The sequence below is a fragment of the Dama dama genome, chromosome 31 (assembly GCF_033118175.1).
Source record: "Dama dama isolate Ldn47 chromosome 31, ASM3311817v1, whole genome shotgun sequence".
NCBI lineage: Eukaryota > Metazoa > Chordata > Mammalia > Artiodactyla > Cervidae > Dama > Dama dama.
In genome coordinates, this window is record NC_083711.1 from 11,481,846 (window position 1) to 11,496,002 (window position 14,157).

The 14,157-nt window shown below is 34.9% G+C and overlaps 1 protein-coding gene across 1 annotated transcript; it reads left to right on the top strand.

Annotated features, from left to right (window-relative positions):
* The first annotated feature begins 10,872 nt into the window (after positions 1-10,872).
* LOC133049954 (keratin-associated protein 6-1-like) lies at positions 10,873-11,178 on the top strand. Its single transcript, XM_061134037.1, has one exon. It carries the CDS (start codon positions 10,873-10,875, stop codon positions 11,176-11,178), a length of 306 nt encoding a protein of 101 aa, XP_060990020.1.
* The last annotated feature ends 2,979 nt before the right edge of the window (positions 11,179-14,157 follow it).

A 14,157-nucleotide genomic window follows, 5' to 3' on the forward strand; every position in this document is an offset into this window, starting at 1 on the left:
ATTCCAATTGATCTCTAGCCCCTATGGGCTCTTATTAAAGCTATAATTCTGCCATTTCAAGGTACATTCTAGCCCTTCCAATATTCAGCAACAGATAGAACACTTATTACATAAATATAAATTAAATGATTAAACTTTACAAAAGGCCCAATTAAAACAATACAAAATATCTCAAAATTTTCTTACTAGCCCTGCCCCGGCTGCTCCAAATGCTTCTCCTCTGCCAACAGTCGCAACTCCAAAAGTCTCTCATTTATTGGAACCTAATGAAAAGTTATGCTAATTTTTAAACTAGATTAAAAGCTGCTATTTCCCATACTGTAATCAGAAAAAAAACCAAAAAACAGCTAAAAAAATTACTTGCTTATAAAAATGCAAATCAGAGATGTCAAAGAGCTATAGCTGCAATTTGTGAGACTAAGACTATTATTGATTATTTAAAAGCTTATTGCAATCTAAGATCAGAAACTCAAAAGATGCAAATACTGATTGGGGCAATGGCTACTACCTTTAAAAAGAGAAATGAAGGATGCTTTAATTGTAAAAATAAAAATCATTTAAAAAGGGACTGCCCTAAAAAGGCTAATAAAATACCAAAAAATTTGCCCTCGCTGCCATAAAAAAATGCACTGGGCCAAAAGTTGTAAATTTAAATTTGATATTGATGAAAAACCTATTCCAAAAAACTCCAAACAGGAACAAATTCTATCTTTTCTCTCAAACCCTCAACATCCGGCAGTACTGCCGTCTATATACCAGCCCTAAATGATTTTTTCCTTTACCCTCAAAACAGTCCCTACTAGAGTGCCTACCGAACCTTTTAGACCCCTGCCCCCACAAACTTCTGGTCTTTTGCTTGGCCGATCTAGTCTGACTTCTAAAGGAATTACTGTTCACCCTGGAATAATTGATTCAGATTATCAAGGAGAGATTCAAATTCTGATGTCATCTCAGATTCTATGGCAATTCAAAAAGGGGGACAAAATTGCTCAATTACTTCTTTTACCTTACATTTCTATTAATTCCTCTAATAATGTACGGACAGATGGGTTTGAAAGTACAGATCAAAAACAGTCTTTGTAGACATCATTAGTATCTGAGTATGCCCGACCAAATATAAATATCAAAATTAATGGTAAAAAATTTTCTGGTCTCCTCGACACGGGATCTGATATTACTATTATTTCCAAACATTTATGGCCGAAATCCTGGCCTGTACAAAAGGTCTCCTGCCAAATTACAAGAATTTCTCAAACTAAAATACAAGAAGTTTATCAAAGTGTTCAAATATACTCATGTGAGGGACCAGAAAGCCAACCTGCAACATTAAAACCTTATGTGATAAATGTACCCTTTAATCTAATAAAAAGAGACTTACTTATACAATGGCAAACTCAGATATGCATTCCACATTTTTCCTAGGGGCCACTGCTCCTTTAACAAACAAAACAATTATTAAAATAACTAAAAAAAATTATGAGCCTATTTAGACAAAGCAATGGCCCCTTACAAAAAAAAAATTACAAGCTACTAAAAAACTTATAAACACACAATTAAAATTGAAACATATTAAAAAATCTTGCTCTTTTTTGCAACCAAAGATCCCATCACCTATTACTATTCCTCAAAATTGACACATTATTATTACTGATTCACAAGATTGCTTTTTAAATATACCTTTACACCCTTTAGACCGGGAGAGATTCACTTTCTCTCTCCCTTATCCTAATCATATCGGGCCTCATAAAAGATTTCAATAGACTGTGTTACCTCAAGGTATGCTTAACAGTCCTGCTACTGCTGCTGCTACGTCACTTCGGTCGTGTCCTGCTCCATGCGACCCCATGGATGGCAGCCCGCCAGGCTCCCCCGTCCCTGGGATTCTCCAGACAAGAGTACTGAAACAGGGTGCCATTGCCGTCTCCATAACAGTCCTAGTATTTGTCAAAATGTTGTAGCCAAGGCTTTACTTCCTATGTGACAACAATTCCCTCATGCATATGTCATTAATAATATACCATAGCTACAAAAAAAAAATGATATTTTTGACACTGAATGGCTATTATATTCTTTAGACTCCGGAGGAAACTGATGAAAATAAAATATTTTTTGAAATTGCAAAACCGGTTCTTCTTGCACGTGCAGTTAGGAAAAGGTTAACTTGTTAAAAATATTTTTTTTGAGCTCCAGTTCTGCCTGAGAAACAAAAATAGGCCTAAAAAAGAACCTTAAGTTAACTCTTATCATGTCCTTCGGATACACAGCCCACTCTATCTAAGACTCCAGCCATTAACAAATTGGTGGAGCTCAAAATAAATAAATAAAACAAAAGGATATTTTAAATTTCAAACAGAGAACTATGCCTATGTATCTAAAATTATCTATGTCTCAATGTATGTCTTTGTTTTTAGATAGTGTGGAGTTAATGAGCTCTATTTAGATTCAGCTTTACATAAACTGAAGGGTATTCAATGTTGGGTATAATGTTTATTTAAATTTGAATGTGATTTAAATATAATTATTTGTTAATCTAATTGGGACATGTCTTGAGTCATCAACATTATATAATACTTTTATTATGCCTTGGTTTAAGGTAAACTAAGTTTGTCAACAAAAGGGTAACTCTTTATATATATATATATATATATATATATATACACAAATATATAGATGAGATAAAAACTTTTAGATAAGCTCTATTAGAAATAATCATATTTTTGATAGAATGATCTATTATCTATAATCTGGAGCCATCTCTTGGGATTGGAGTGACTTAGGTTTCTAGAGTTGTGCTGAACTAAGTAGTAGAAGTTTGTTAAATGGCTGGGTCATTTCCAAATAAAGTAGGAATTTGAAGCGTTAATTGTTAAACATTGGCTTACTCTTAAAAGGGGTTTCTCTTGCAGAAGAGCTGAAGAGATTTTGAACTGTTAATGAATATAAATATATATTTATATATGAATGGATATATATATAATATAATATGATTTGAGAAATATGTTCAACGGTCTATAAAATGCTAACATACAAGACATTTCATGGTTGCTATAGAAAAGTAAAATATATGCTTTTAATAGAAAGATATAAAAAATGGCAAATAAAATGATGAATACAAAAATATTTTTTTAATTGTTGAAACATTTATTATAAAATAAAGTGGTATTTACATAAACTTTACTAGACTAGTTTTTCATTGTCGTTCTAGCTACAGCAAATGTTCTTTCTCCAAATTAAACCAAATTGGAAACAAGAGAAAAATTCTAGGAAAACAATATTTAATAGAATTAACTTTGGTCAGCAGATACATTCAGACTGCAAATATATTAGAAAATGCAGTTAAAATGCTTGAGTGGATCACAATGAAAACCACAAAGTATAGTATGTTTATTTAAAATAAACATTGGATTTGTTCATTATGCTATCATACTTTGTTTTGGCCTTTTAACTTTTAAAGATATTTAGTGCTAAAATTTTAAAAAGGCTTATGACAAATGAAGGAAAATTTTATGGCAAATTGATGTAACTCATTGTTCTGAACTTTCTTCCTCTTCCTTCTTACATGTCTCGATCAATACAAATTCTTCTTTTCTAGGGGCAACACCTCTCTAAGGTAAGACTACACAACATGTTATAACTCACCGATCAACTTACTTCACAATAATGAGAACACCTAATTCTATAAAAACAGACAATGACTCTGCCTATATTTCTAAGCAGCTCAAACAATTTTTACATTCATTCTCTATTAAACAGATTGCAGACATTCCTTATAGTCCACAAACACAAGACATGATTGGACAAACACATTACACACTGTAACTGCAAATAAAAAATTAAATAAGAGAAAATACACAGGAACACTTTCGTCTTCCTTGTCCAAAGCAAACTTTGCTAGATTCTGGTGTAATGTAGTCTTTAAGCCTATAACTATTGTTGGTATGACTATTTCTGTTCCCAATGTGTAAGATTCTTAAAACAGGGCGAAAAAAAAAAAAAAAAAAAAAGACACCATTTCCCAAATAGATTATTTGTTCCTAAGAATATCAGAAATGTAGAATGTTTGCCTTCTTTTCAGGTCTGTCTTGGAAGTGTAATCATCCTCTTTAACACACTGAACAGTGAGATTCAACAGTTGCTAAGCTGCATTTCTTTTTCAAAGACAAGGTCAAATATATTTGGATGTGAGCAACATTTCATTTGTCAAGTTGTTCTGCATCACCTTTTCAATAATTTCACTTAGGAAAAAATATTTGAATGGTTACTCCTAATGCTTTGCCCCAAATAACACAAACCACAGCCAAATACCAGTCCCAAACAGATTTCTGAATGATTTTTTTTCTTTTAGACTGAAATATTTCCTAAGAATGTTTTCATCGTTATCGCTTTCCTCTCTTTTTATAACTGTTGTTAATATAGCCTTATTTGTTTTAAAGTTTTTAAACTTACCACAAAGAGATGTTTTGACAAAAGCAAAAAACAAACAAACAAAAACGAAGTTTTGAAACATTATAGGACACTTCCTTTCCTTTGCCCATTTAATATCAAGACGGGTTAACTAATCAATAGAAATCTAAGAAACTAATCTTACAGGGAAAGGATATGCTTCTATTTCTCCAGATGGATCCAACAAGCTCACATGACTTCCTCTTCAGAAGATTCAACCTAAGGGGGCCCCCAGCATTCAGACTAGAGATGAAGCAGCAAAAAACCCAGGAAGAAAGAATTCCAATATAAGCCATGGCAACATTAAAAATTTCCAAAAAACGCCGCACTCGACGTCATCAACCTTATGATCTCACTACTTGGGGACAGATAAAAACCCTTACTAATTAAACTGAAAACCTGATTTCTCAACAGGGAATGCCTCAGAATCCGAAAAATATTTTTCTTCGCTATGCTTGCTTTGCTTGCTTTTGCTTCCCCCGCTCAGGCTGACTTGATTGATCACACTTACTGGGCTTATATACCTAACCCCCCTTTTTTATTGTAGGTTGTAAAATAGACAGATATAGAACCAATCATATCCACTAATGAGTCAACACATATGCCTCTTCCTTAGAACTTGGAGGGGCCCTCTCATCCTGAAAAAAAAGAAAAACTAATTAATATCGTTCTAGGTTATAAAGTCCTTCCTTTATGTATGGGCCCAGCAGAATTATGTATAAACTTTAGTCGACAAACTTGGGCTTTCATCCTGCCTCCAGAAAAGGATTTTCAGACACTACTTGGATTATTTACTGCCCTTTCTTTGTCAGTAAACCATGTTTAGAATTAGGGAAAGAACAAAGAACAACATGCCAAGGGTTTACTAATAAGAACTTTAAATATATTCCTGTTCACTGGGACAAATGTCAGGCCGAACCAGGAAAATTAATGTTTATAGCTAATCATACAATTATCAATTGGGGACCCCATAGTATGTGGTTATTGAACTGCTCAGATGATATTAACAATACTATGTATGATTATATTACTCAAGTAACATGGAAGGTTACTAATACTACAGTAGAACATTACCATGACAGAGGACTTCTTGGCTAGCTTGATGATGGAATGGCCCCCGCCTCGTCCTAAAATCACCCTTAATAAACAGATGGGGCCTAAACAATGGGACATCTGAAAACTTGCTGCATACACCGAAAAACTTGGGACTTGGACCAGACATTCCACGGGGACCAATCATAGCTATAGCAATTATTTCTTTCACTATAATCAATCATATTTTATACAAGCCTATGTTCCACTTCCTTTTGTTGTAGCTATAAAAAATTTACAATTCAATAAGACTATACGTTTTGTAACTTGCATAAATTGCAGATTATATACTTGTCTTAACTCCTCTATTTCCTTAAGATATGATTCTCTTTTAATTCTTTGATCTCGACGTAGTCTATGGTTACCAATAAATCTCCAATGGCCCTGAAAAGAAGGTCCCATGGCTGGACTTGCTTCCCGGTTGCTTACTAAATTGCTCTAGCGATGTAAACGATTCATTGGATGGCTGATGTTTGGCATTATAGGATTAATAACTATTTGCACCATTGCTGTCATCACTAGTGTTACTTTACAAACCTCAATTCAAACACATAATTTTATCCAAAATTGGACTAAAAATGCTCATACTATGTGGGCCACTCAGTCTCAAATAGATGAGGATATTCAAAAAGAAATACAGGAACTGAAAACAGCCATCGAATGGGTTGGAGATCAATTAACAGATGTACAAAAACAGGTGATGCTAAAATGTGACTGGAATTCTACTCAATTTTGTGTTACTCCTGTTCATTTTAATAACAGTGCCTACAACTGGGAACAAATCAAGTTTCATTTACAAAACATACATGATAATGCCTCTCTGAATGTACAATTATTACAAAAAGAAATATGTAAAACCTTTTCTAATAATCTGCCCTCTTCCACTAGTATGGGAACTTTAGCTATACAATTGGCTAATCAATTATCTGGGCTAGACCCACATAGATGGTTTCAAAGCCTTACTCATAGCATTGGGTCTAGAACTATAATTTTGGTGATTGTCTTAACAATTATATTTGTTGTCTACTGTTGCCTTCATGCAAAGATTGTCAAAACTAAACAAACTCTGATGGTCAGAACTCTTCTTACAAATATCATAAATAAATAAGGGGGAATTGTCAGGGAATGTTTGACGGGAGGATTCCTACGTGCTGTCTCTCAGGAGTCCTTTGTCCCTCTTCAAGCGGAACAGCACGCTGCTCCCAGGGACTGAGGTCATTGTGTGAGGCAAGCATGAGTCTCCTTTAGTAAACATTCTCCTTAGGACAAAACAGCTTAATCTCCTTCCCCTTACTTGAGATATAGATTGTCTCCTGACCTTGTGACTAATGTTACCCCTTGTTCCCTTGGTAACGGTTGCTGTACATTTGGTTTTCTGATCTCTATCATTCCCGAAAGAAGTTTCTTGTACTGCAGCCTATATATACTCATAGAAAATTCATTAAAGCACCTTTGCTCCACCAGAGCTTAGGTCCCCGGGTCTTTTTTGTCTCTCTCTCTCTCTCTCTTTTTCTCTTTCACTTTCTTATTGTCAACTCCGTACCACAAGGTTCCGGTCCATTAAAGGACCCCAACATGGCAACAAGAGAGATACTACTTTGCCAGTGTCTTTAACCAAAGTTTGGATGTTCTGAAGATGAAGTTTTGGGGTAATCAAGGTAGATAAGAGTAGCCCCTGAACATGCTCACAAAAACTCATAGTAGAAAAGCACTGGTTGGATGTAGCTTTTTATCCACACATATATATTGTCAACTAAAAATAGTGAAAGCTATCTCACAGACAACATGCAAACACTCACACATACACACAATCACAGGAAATCCACATCAATAAATATGCATGAAAACATTGTAGGTGTGAAAAACAGAATACCTTTAATGGAAAATCAATTTAGATATTTTTTTAAATGGAAGTGGGATCTTACGGACAGAGAAGCCAGACAAGTACAATCCATGGGGTTGCAAAGAGTTAGACATGGCTGAGCAACCAACACACACACACACAAGATTGTTTGTATTCAATCATATAATAATGGGCTTCCCAGGTGGTGCTAGTGGTAAACATGGCATCTGACAATGCAGAAGATATAAGAGACACTGGTTCAATCCCTAGGTTGGGAAGATTTCCCTGGAGGAGGGCGTGACAACCCATTCCACTATCCTTGCCTGGAGAGAACCATGGACAGAGGAGCCTGGCCGGCTACAATCTATAGGATTGCAAAGAGTCAGATATGACTGCAGCGACTTAGGATGCATACATATAATAATAACATAGAACAAATGAATGTTTTTTAAATTATTGGAAACTAGCAATTCAATCAAAAAAAGTCTGATGTTACATGGTAGCTTAGATTTGGTTATCATTGTTTTATAGACAAGAACATCTTTAGTATAATTAATGCTGGATGTATATATGACGCCTCTATTTATAATAGAATATCCTGAACAGATCAGCACCTTAGAATCTCTCAGAAGAATCCAGAAAACCAAGTATTTTCCATAGCATCATGGATGGTAGCAGGTGTATCCACAGCCACTGTAGTCACTTCCATAGCCATACCCCAGGCTGCCACAGCCACCATAGTAGTTGCTATAAAAGCTCATGATGTGAGGAGAAGAAGGCTTAATTGAAGAGCAGATTTAGTTTCAAAAGTTTTGTGTTTAAAGTCTGTTACAATGGGCTTCCCAGGTGGCACTAGTGGTAAAGAACACACCTGCCAATGCCTGAAACATAAGAGAGGTGGGTTTGATCCCTGAGTGGGGAAGATATCCTAGAAGATACCCTAGGAGAGGCTACAGCAAACCAATACCAATTGAGTGGTATGGGAGGCAAACCACAAGCATTGTTGGACTCATACTTCAAACTAAATGGCATTGAGACAATCTCAAAGATTCCTCATGACCAATATATCCAAGCCAAAACAACTCTTCTATGTGTCATGACACCTATCAGTAAATCAAATGCCTTAAATGAGAGATTCTTCTCCTAATTTGATGGTTTATTGATTCCAAATTGCAAATTTAAACTATGTTACTATCAGCATGTGATCATATAATCCATACAGATTCTATCTGTTGAAAAATCTTATTTTAATAATACCTTCCATTCTATCTGCATATATGGAGTCTTGGGAATAAAATTGTGGCTTCAAAGTGGTAGGAGACTAGGGAAAGTTTGTGGAGAAGATAAAGAGAAGACATAGAGAAGACACTGCTGTGTCAGTAGCTTGTCATGTCTGACGCTTTGCAACCCCATGGACTGCAGCCTGCCAGGCTCCTCTGTCTATGAAATTCTCCAGGCAAGGATACTGGAGTGGGAAGCCATTTTTCTCCAGGGGATCTCGCCAATCCAGGGATTAAACCTGGGTCTCCTGCATTTCAGGCAGATTCTTTACCATCTGAGCCGCCAGGAAAGCCAATGGCAGGGTTTAATTCTAAATCCTTGAGTACCTAATATGTTCTATTATATATGTGAAGCAATATTATTCATTTAATTTATACTTACATATATCTGCATCTATCATTTTGTAAATGATCAAAAGTCATGGTAGAGTCCCTGACATTTAAATCCATTAACCACTGTCACCTATTAAGTGTTGCTATCAAGAAAATAATACCTTTTATGACTATTTTAATCAAATACTCCTCCCCCTCCAAGAAAAAATAGCAGTTAATTATAGCTTTTTATTTTTCTGAGAGGCAATTTAGTCATACCAATTTCAGGTGATGTTCTAAGAACTTTGATAGCCTAGAGGAAGAATGATCATTAGGCTATTTAAATTAGTTTTTTCCTGGAAACATGTTTTAATTTATCACTTGATTGATTCTGCATTGTAATATAGATGCTACTTTTATTTCTCTATGGGAAATTTGAAAATGATATAGTGAAGATGTTTTGTAGGTCTAATATCTTCACCCAGCAAATGGTGAAAAAAAGTCATAATACTCTATCTATTTTACAAAAATGACCCTACCAAACACACACATGGAAAGGACACTCAGAAGTGTATGTTTATTTTCTGATTAGATGAATGTATTTGATCAGATCTTTAGTATGAAAGCATTCTGTTTCACTAAAAAGCAATTTTTGACTCATCAGATATACTCAAGATAGATGTATTGGAAAGATTTTGAAATCTTATGGCTTTATTCTTGTGATTTCTAGAAAACTGGCTGAAATTAAGGGTGTATTCAAAATCATGTATTCTCTCTCCCTTTCTAAAGTTTTGAGAATATATGTAAAACTGTTTTTACTCAGAAATACCATTAGAAAAGTAAAAATCTACTGATAGATTTCACATGGATGGGTGGATAATGACACCTCCCCATGTGCCTTCTTTAAGAGAAGGCACAAGTTACATTTTAACTGTGATGTAAAACTATTTACACTTTTCCGGTGCCAACCAATGAGGTGGAGAATCACACTAACTTGAATTAAGACAGCAGTAATACTAGGGCTATACAAGAGAACTCAGTGTGACTGGTGACAAAGAGAATAATGATCAGATACCTTGATGAAGGAACAGACCGGTGTCTAATCCACTGGTATACATAAATATATGTTGTTTAGCCTTTTTTATACTTACTTAGAATATAACTCAAATGCTGATACAGAATCTAATCTGTTACTGATAAGAAAAAGTGGGGAAACTGGATTCCAAGGAATAATTTAAGTTTGTAGTCCTTCAGTAAAAATTGAATGCAAGTGAGAATTAGGCTGATTGGTGTAAGTAGAAAAGCATAATGCCATTTTGGTCTGACTTGGTTTTTTGGAAGTTTTAATTGGTTATGTTAATATCAACATCCTGGGGTTGAAAGATACATTATGGTTTCAGTATAGAAAGAGAACTGAATATCTGAAGAAGATAATTAATTCGAATCAAGAGAAGAAAGATAAACACATGGGTCAAAGGATTGTTAGGCTTATGAAATATTTAAAAAATCAGTGAAACTAATTGGAACCAAGAGCAAATAAGACTGAGGTCTTACCAGTATAGTCATTTTTGACATAAAGGAAGGTTCAAGGAGGTTAAAGTGAACATATAGTTTGGGGCAGGCAATGTAGGTGTCTCCTTTCATTCAAGACCTCAGTTGGATTAGAGGAGCCCAAACAGGCCAACAAAACAAGCTTCCTAAATTACTTTGAGGTTTTATCCTGTGGTTGAGCAAAAACAAACTAATTAGAGTGGTCATAAAGTTAGCCAATGGCATGAAGGTGTGGTTGGTCACACCCACACTGAGGGCGTATAAAAGGCCCTCTGCAGGGAGAACTCTCCACACTCAAGTGACACTTCTACTCTCCTTCTCTACCCGAGAACAACCTCAACAACCAACAGCATGTGTGGCTACTACGGAAACTACTATGGCGGCCTGGGCTGTGGAAGCTACGGCTACGGAGGCCTGGCCTGTGGCTATGGCTCCTGCTATGGGTCTGGCTTCCGCAGGCTGGGCTGTGGCTACGGCTGTGGCTACGGCTATGGCGCCCGCTCTCTCTGTGGAAGTGGCTATGGCTATGGCGCCCGCTCTCTCTGTGGAAGTGGCTACGGCTATGGCGCCCGCTCTCTCTGTGGAAGTGGCTACGGCTATGGCGCCCGCTCTCTCTGTGGAAGTGGCTACGGATGCGGCTCTGGCTACTACTATTGAGGACGCCATGGAAGACTCACCCTCTACACCTGGACACCAGGATTCACCAGTTCTGAACCCCACGTGTACAGAACCTTGCTGAAGACGTGCCTTTTAATGCCCTCTACATCTGATACACCCACGCTTCCCTTTATGCATTTAACTCTTAAGTAGAGGAATTGAAATTCATCCTGAGAATTCCCGTATGATCCCCTATTATAATGGTGGTCACAGATTCTGCCTTTATGTTTTCATGCTGAAGCCATTTCTCTCTTTTCCTAATAAACTTGTTTAATCTGGAAAAATAAACCTTGGTTTCTTTTCATTTAAAGTGTGATGTTCACAGTTTTGGTTTTTCCCTGATTGAATTTAAAAAATTGTCTTATTTAGGAATATCTTTTTTTTCCTTTGTTTTTCTATTTCTACTTCAGTTGCTCTACCAAATCCTTCAGTTCTGACATCAATGTCAGTTTTGTAGATGTCTGTTTTCAGTTCTGGTTAAGCAATCATTGCATATATTATATCAGGTTATTGCGATAAAGTGATATTTGCCAGTTTAGCTAAGCATTGCCTGGAAATACTATATATTCCAAGTACTTTTATACCAAAACTTTAATCTGTGTGAAGTTTTTTTGGAAGATGTGATCATCGATGCATAATTACTGCTTCTAATCTTTGATTCTAGCACACTTCTGCAAGAGGTATTTCTTATGCTTGTTCAGTTCAAGAAGTAAACAAAGTCAAATCTACCCTGGCCTGCTTCCTCCTAACTTTAACAAACCTTACTATATTTTAAAATTTTGTTTTTTTGAAGAAGACACCATTTCAGAAACTCATGACACATTTTTGTTTAGAGCTATTGCATAGCATTTCTATGTTCTTATCTGTCCTGAGTTATTTCTTTTCTTGGTTTTTGTGTGGTTTCACAGTTTTAATTGCAATTATTTGCCTTTCCAATAATTTTTGTGATTCATATGTTTGGGAACTTTTCAATTATCTTTTCTTTTTTGAAATTTTCAATTATCTTTTTTTTTGAAATGAGATTTCTAAATCCTGGACGTGAGTGAGTTCAACTGCTCTATTTAGTTTAAGGTGAGGGATATGCCTCACTTCATGTTGACAGGTTAGAAGTTTGAAATTGTTGACCTCCCGAGAATGGAATAAGATATCTGAGAAGATAAAATCCCTCAACAGAGCTTTTTTTTTTCTCTTTAAGTATGAGAATTTGTCTTTCTTATTTACTTTATTCTTAAATTTTGGAATTTTTGTTTAATATTAAGTAACAATTAGATGATTTATATTCCTACATCTCAAGAAACAGTGGATTTTACAACTATTTGGCTTGGTTGGTAAAAGTATTTTACCTGTAACTAAAATAATGGATTCATGCCATTATACATTTGTCAAAACCCATAGACTCATAACATAAAGAATGGACCCTGATTTAAGCCACAAACTTCAAGTGATATTAATGTGTCAGTGTAGGTTTAGTTCGTAACAAGAACACTACTATAGTGTCACATGTTGACAGAGGGGAAAGTGCTGTGTGCATGTAGAAACTGAATTCATGGGGATTCTCTGTCCCATCTGCTCGGTTTTGCTGTGAACTTAAAACTACTCTAAAAATATTGTTTATTAATTAAGAGGAATGCTATGACATATAATGCACTCATTGTCTGACCAGAAAAGTAAACATCAGTTCCTCCTAAGAGATGGATAATTTCTGAAAACAAATTCTAAGAGAATTTGCTTCATAATTGTTTATATTGGGAACACTGAGTTATATGGCAGACAGTATCTCCCACAATCATTTTAACCAATTATGAAACTATTTGCTGAATGATTACTTTGTTAACTAATATTTAGTCATATCCCCTTCTGGTCCATGAATTATGCAATATGTAAGACTTATCTCTCAAAATTAAATGGCTTTCACATAATTTTAACAAGTGGTCTTTAAAATATAATCCTCAATTGTATGATAACCAATTGATGGAATCTAGGGAAGATAATTTGAAGCAACTGACATTTTCTGTAGGGAAAAATTTAAATTATTTGATACCATTATGATTTTCTAACTGTTATTATCTACATGAAGGAAAGACTTCAATATTAAGCATAATAAGGGGTCTAGTTTATAGATATACACTTATAAGTAAAAATAAAGAGAAAATACATTTAAAAATGCATGGTAAATGAATAAATAATTGCATTTGATCTGATTATTTTAGGAAAATATTGTTCTATTATATTAAAAGTCTATTTTTATATTAATTTAAATTACTTACCAAAGCAGATAAGTTGAATGAATTACAAAACTATTCTGTTCTGAATTTCAGAGGAAGGTTAGCTGAAATGCAGGTGGTTTCCTGTCCTGAAATCTCTTCATTGCTGCATAATCAGTTCCTCTAAGCTTGTAAATCATATGAAGAAATTTATAATGACCAGATTACGAATGAAATGTCAACACCTTGGTCATTGATTACAGATGTGTCCATAATCACACATTAGTCCAGCATCCTCCCAAAGACATCATATCTTATTGTTTTTGGACAATAACAAGATTCTCTTGACTTTGCTGTGCCTCCTAGTAGCCTGAATTATCATAGTGAAAAAAAATGACATAAAATGATGTTTCAATGATTATTTAAGAGAGTTCCATGGATTTGATAAAAATAGATTACCTATTTAATGTTGTGTGTCTTTACAAATGAACTTATCTTCGTCTAAGACATTGATAAAATCAAATATCTGAAGAAAAAAATTCAGTTAGTCAGAATATTAGCTGATTATTGTGTATCTCCAAGTTTGACCAAATCTCTCTGTTGACTAGAAAGAGATTACCAAAAAAAAGAGAAAAAGTCTTGCCTTGTGAAACACTGACATTTCATATACTAAAGCTTATAAGCACACAATTGACAGTAGTTCATATATGTCTTAAAAGTTTAAAAAATGGTATATATTGAAAATGACAATTGCAAGAAATTTCAATAAAATGGG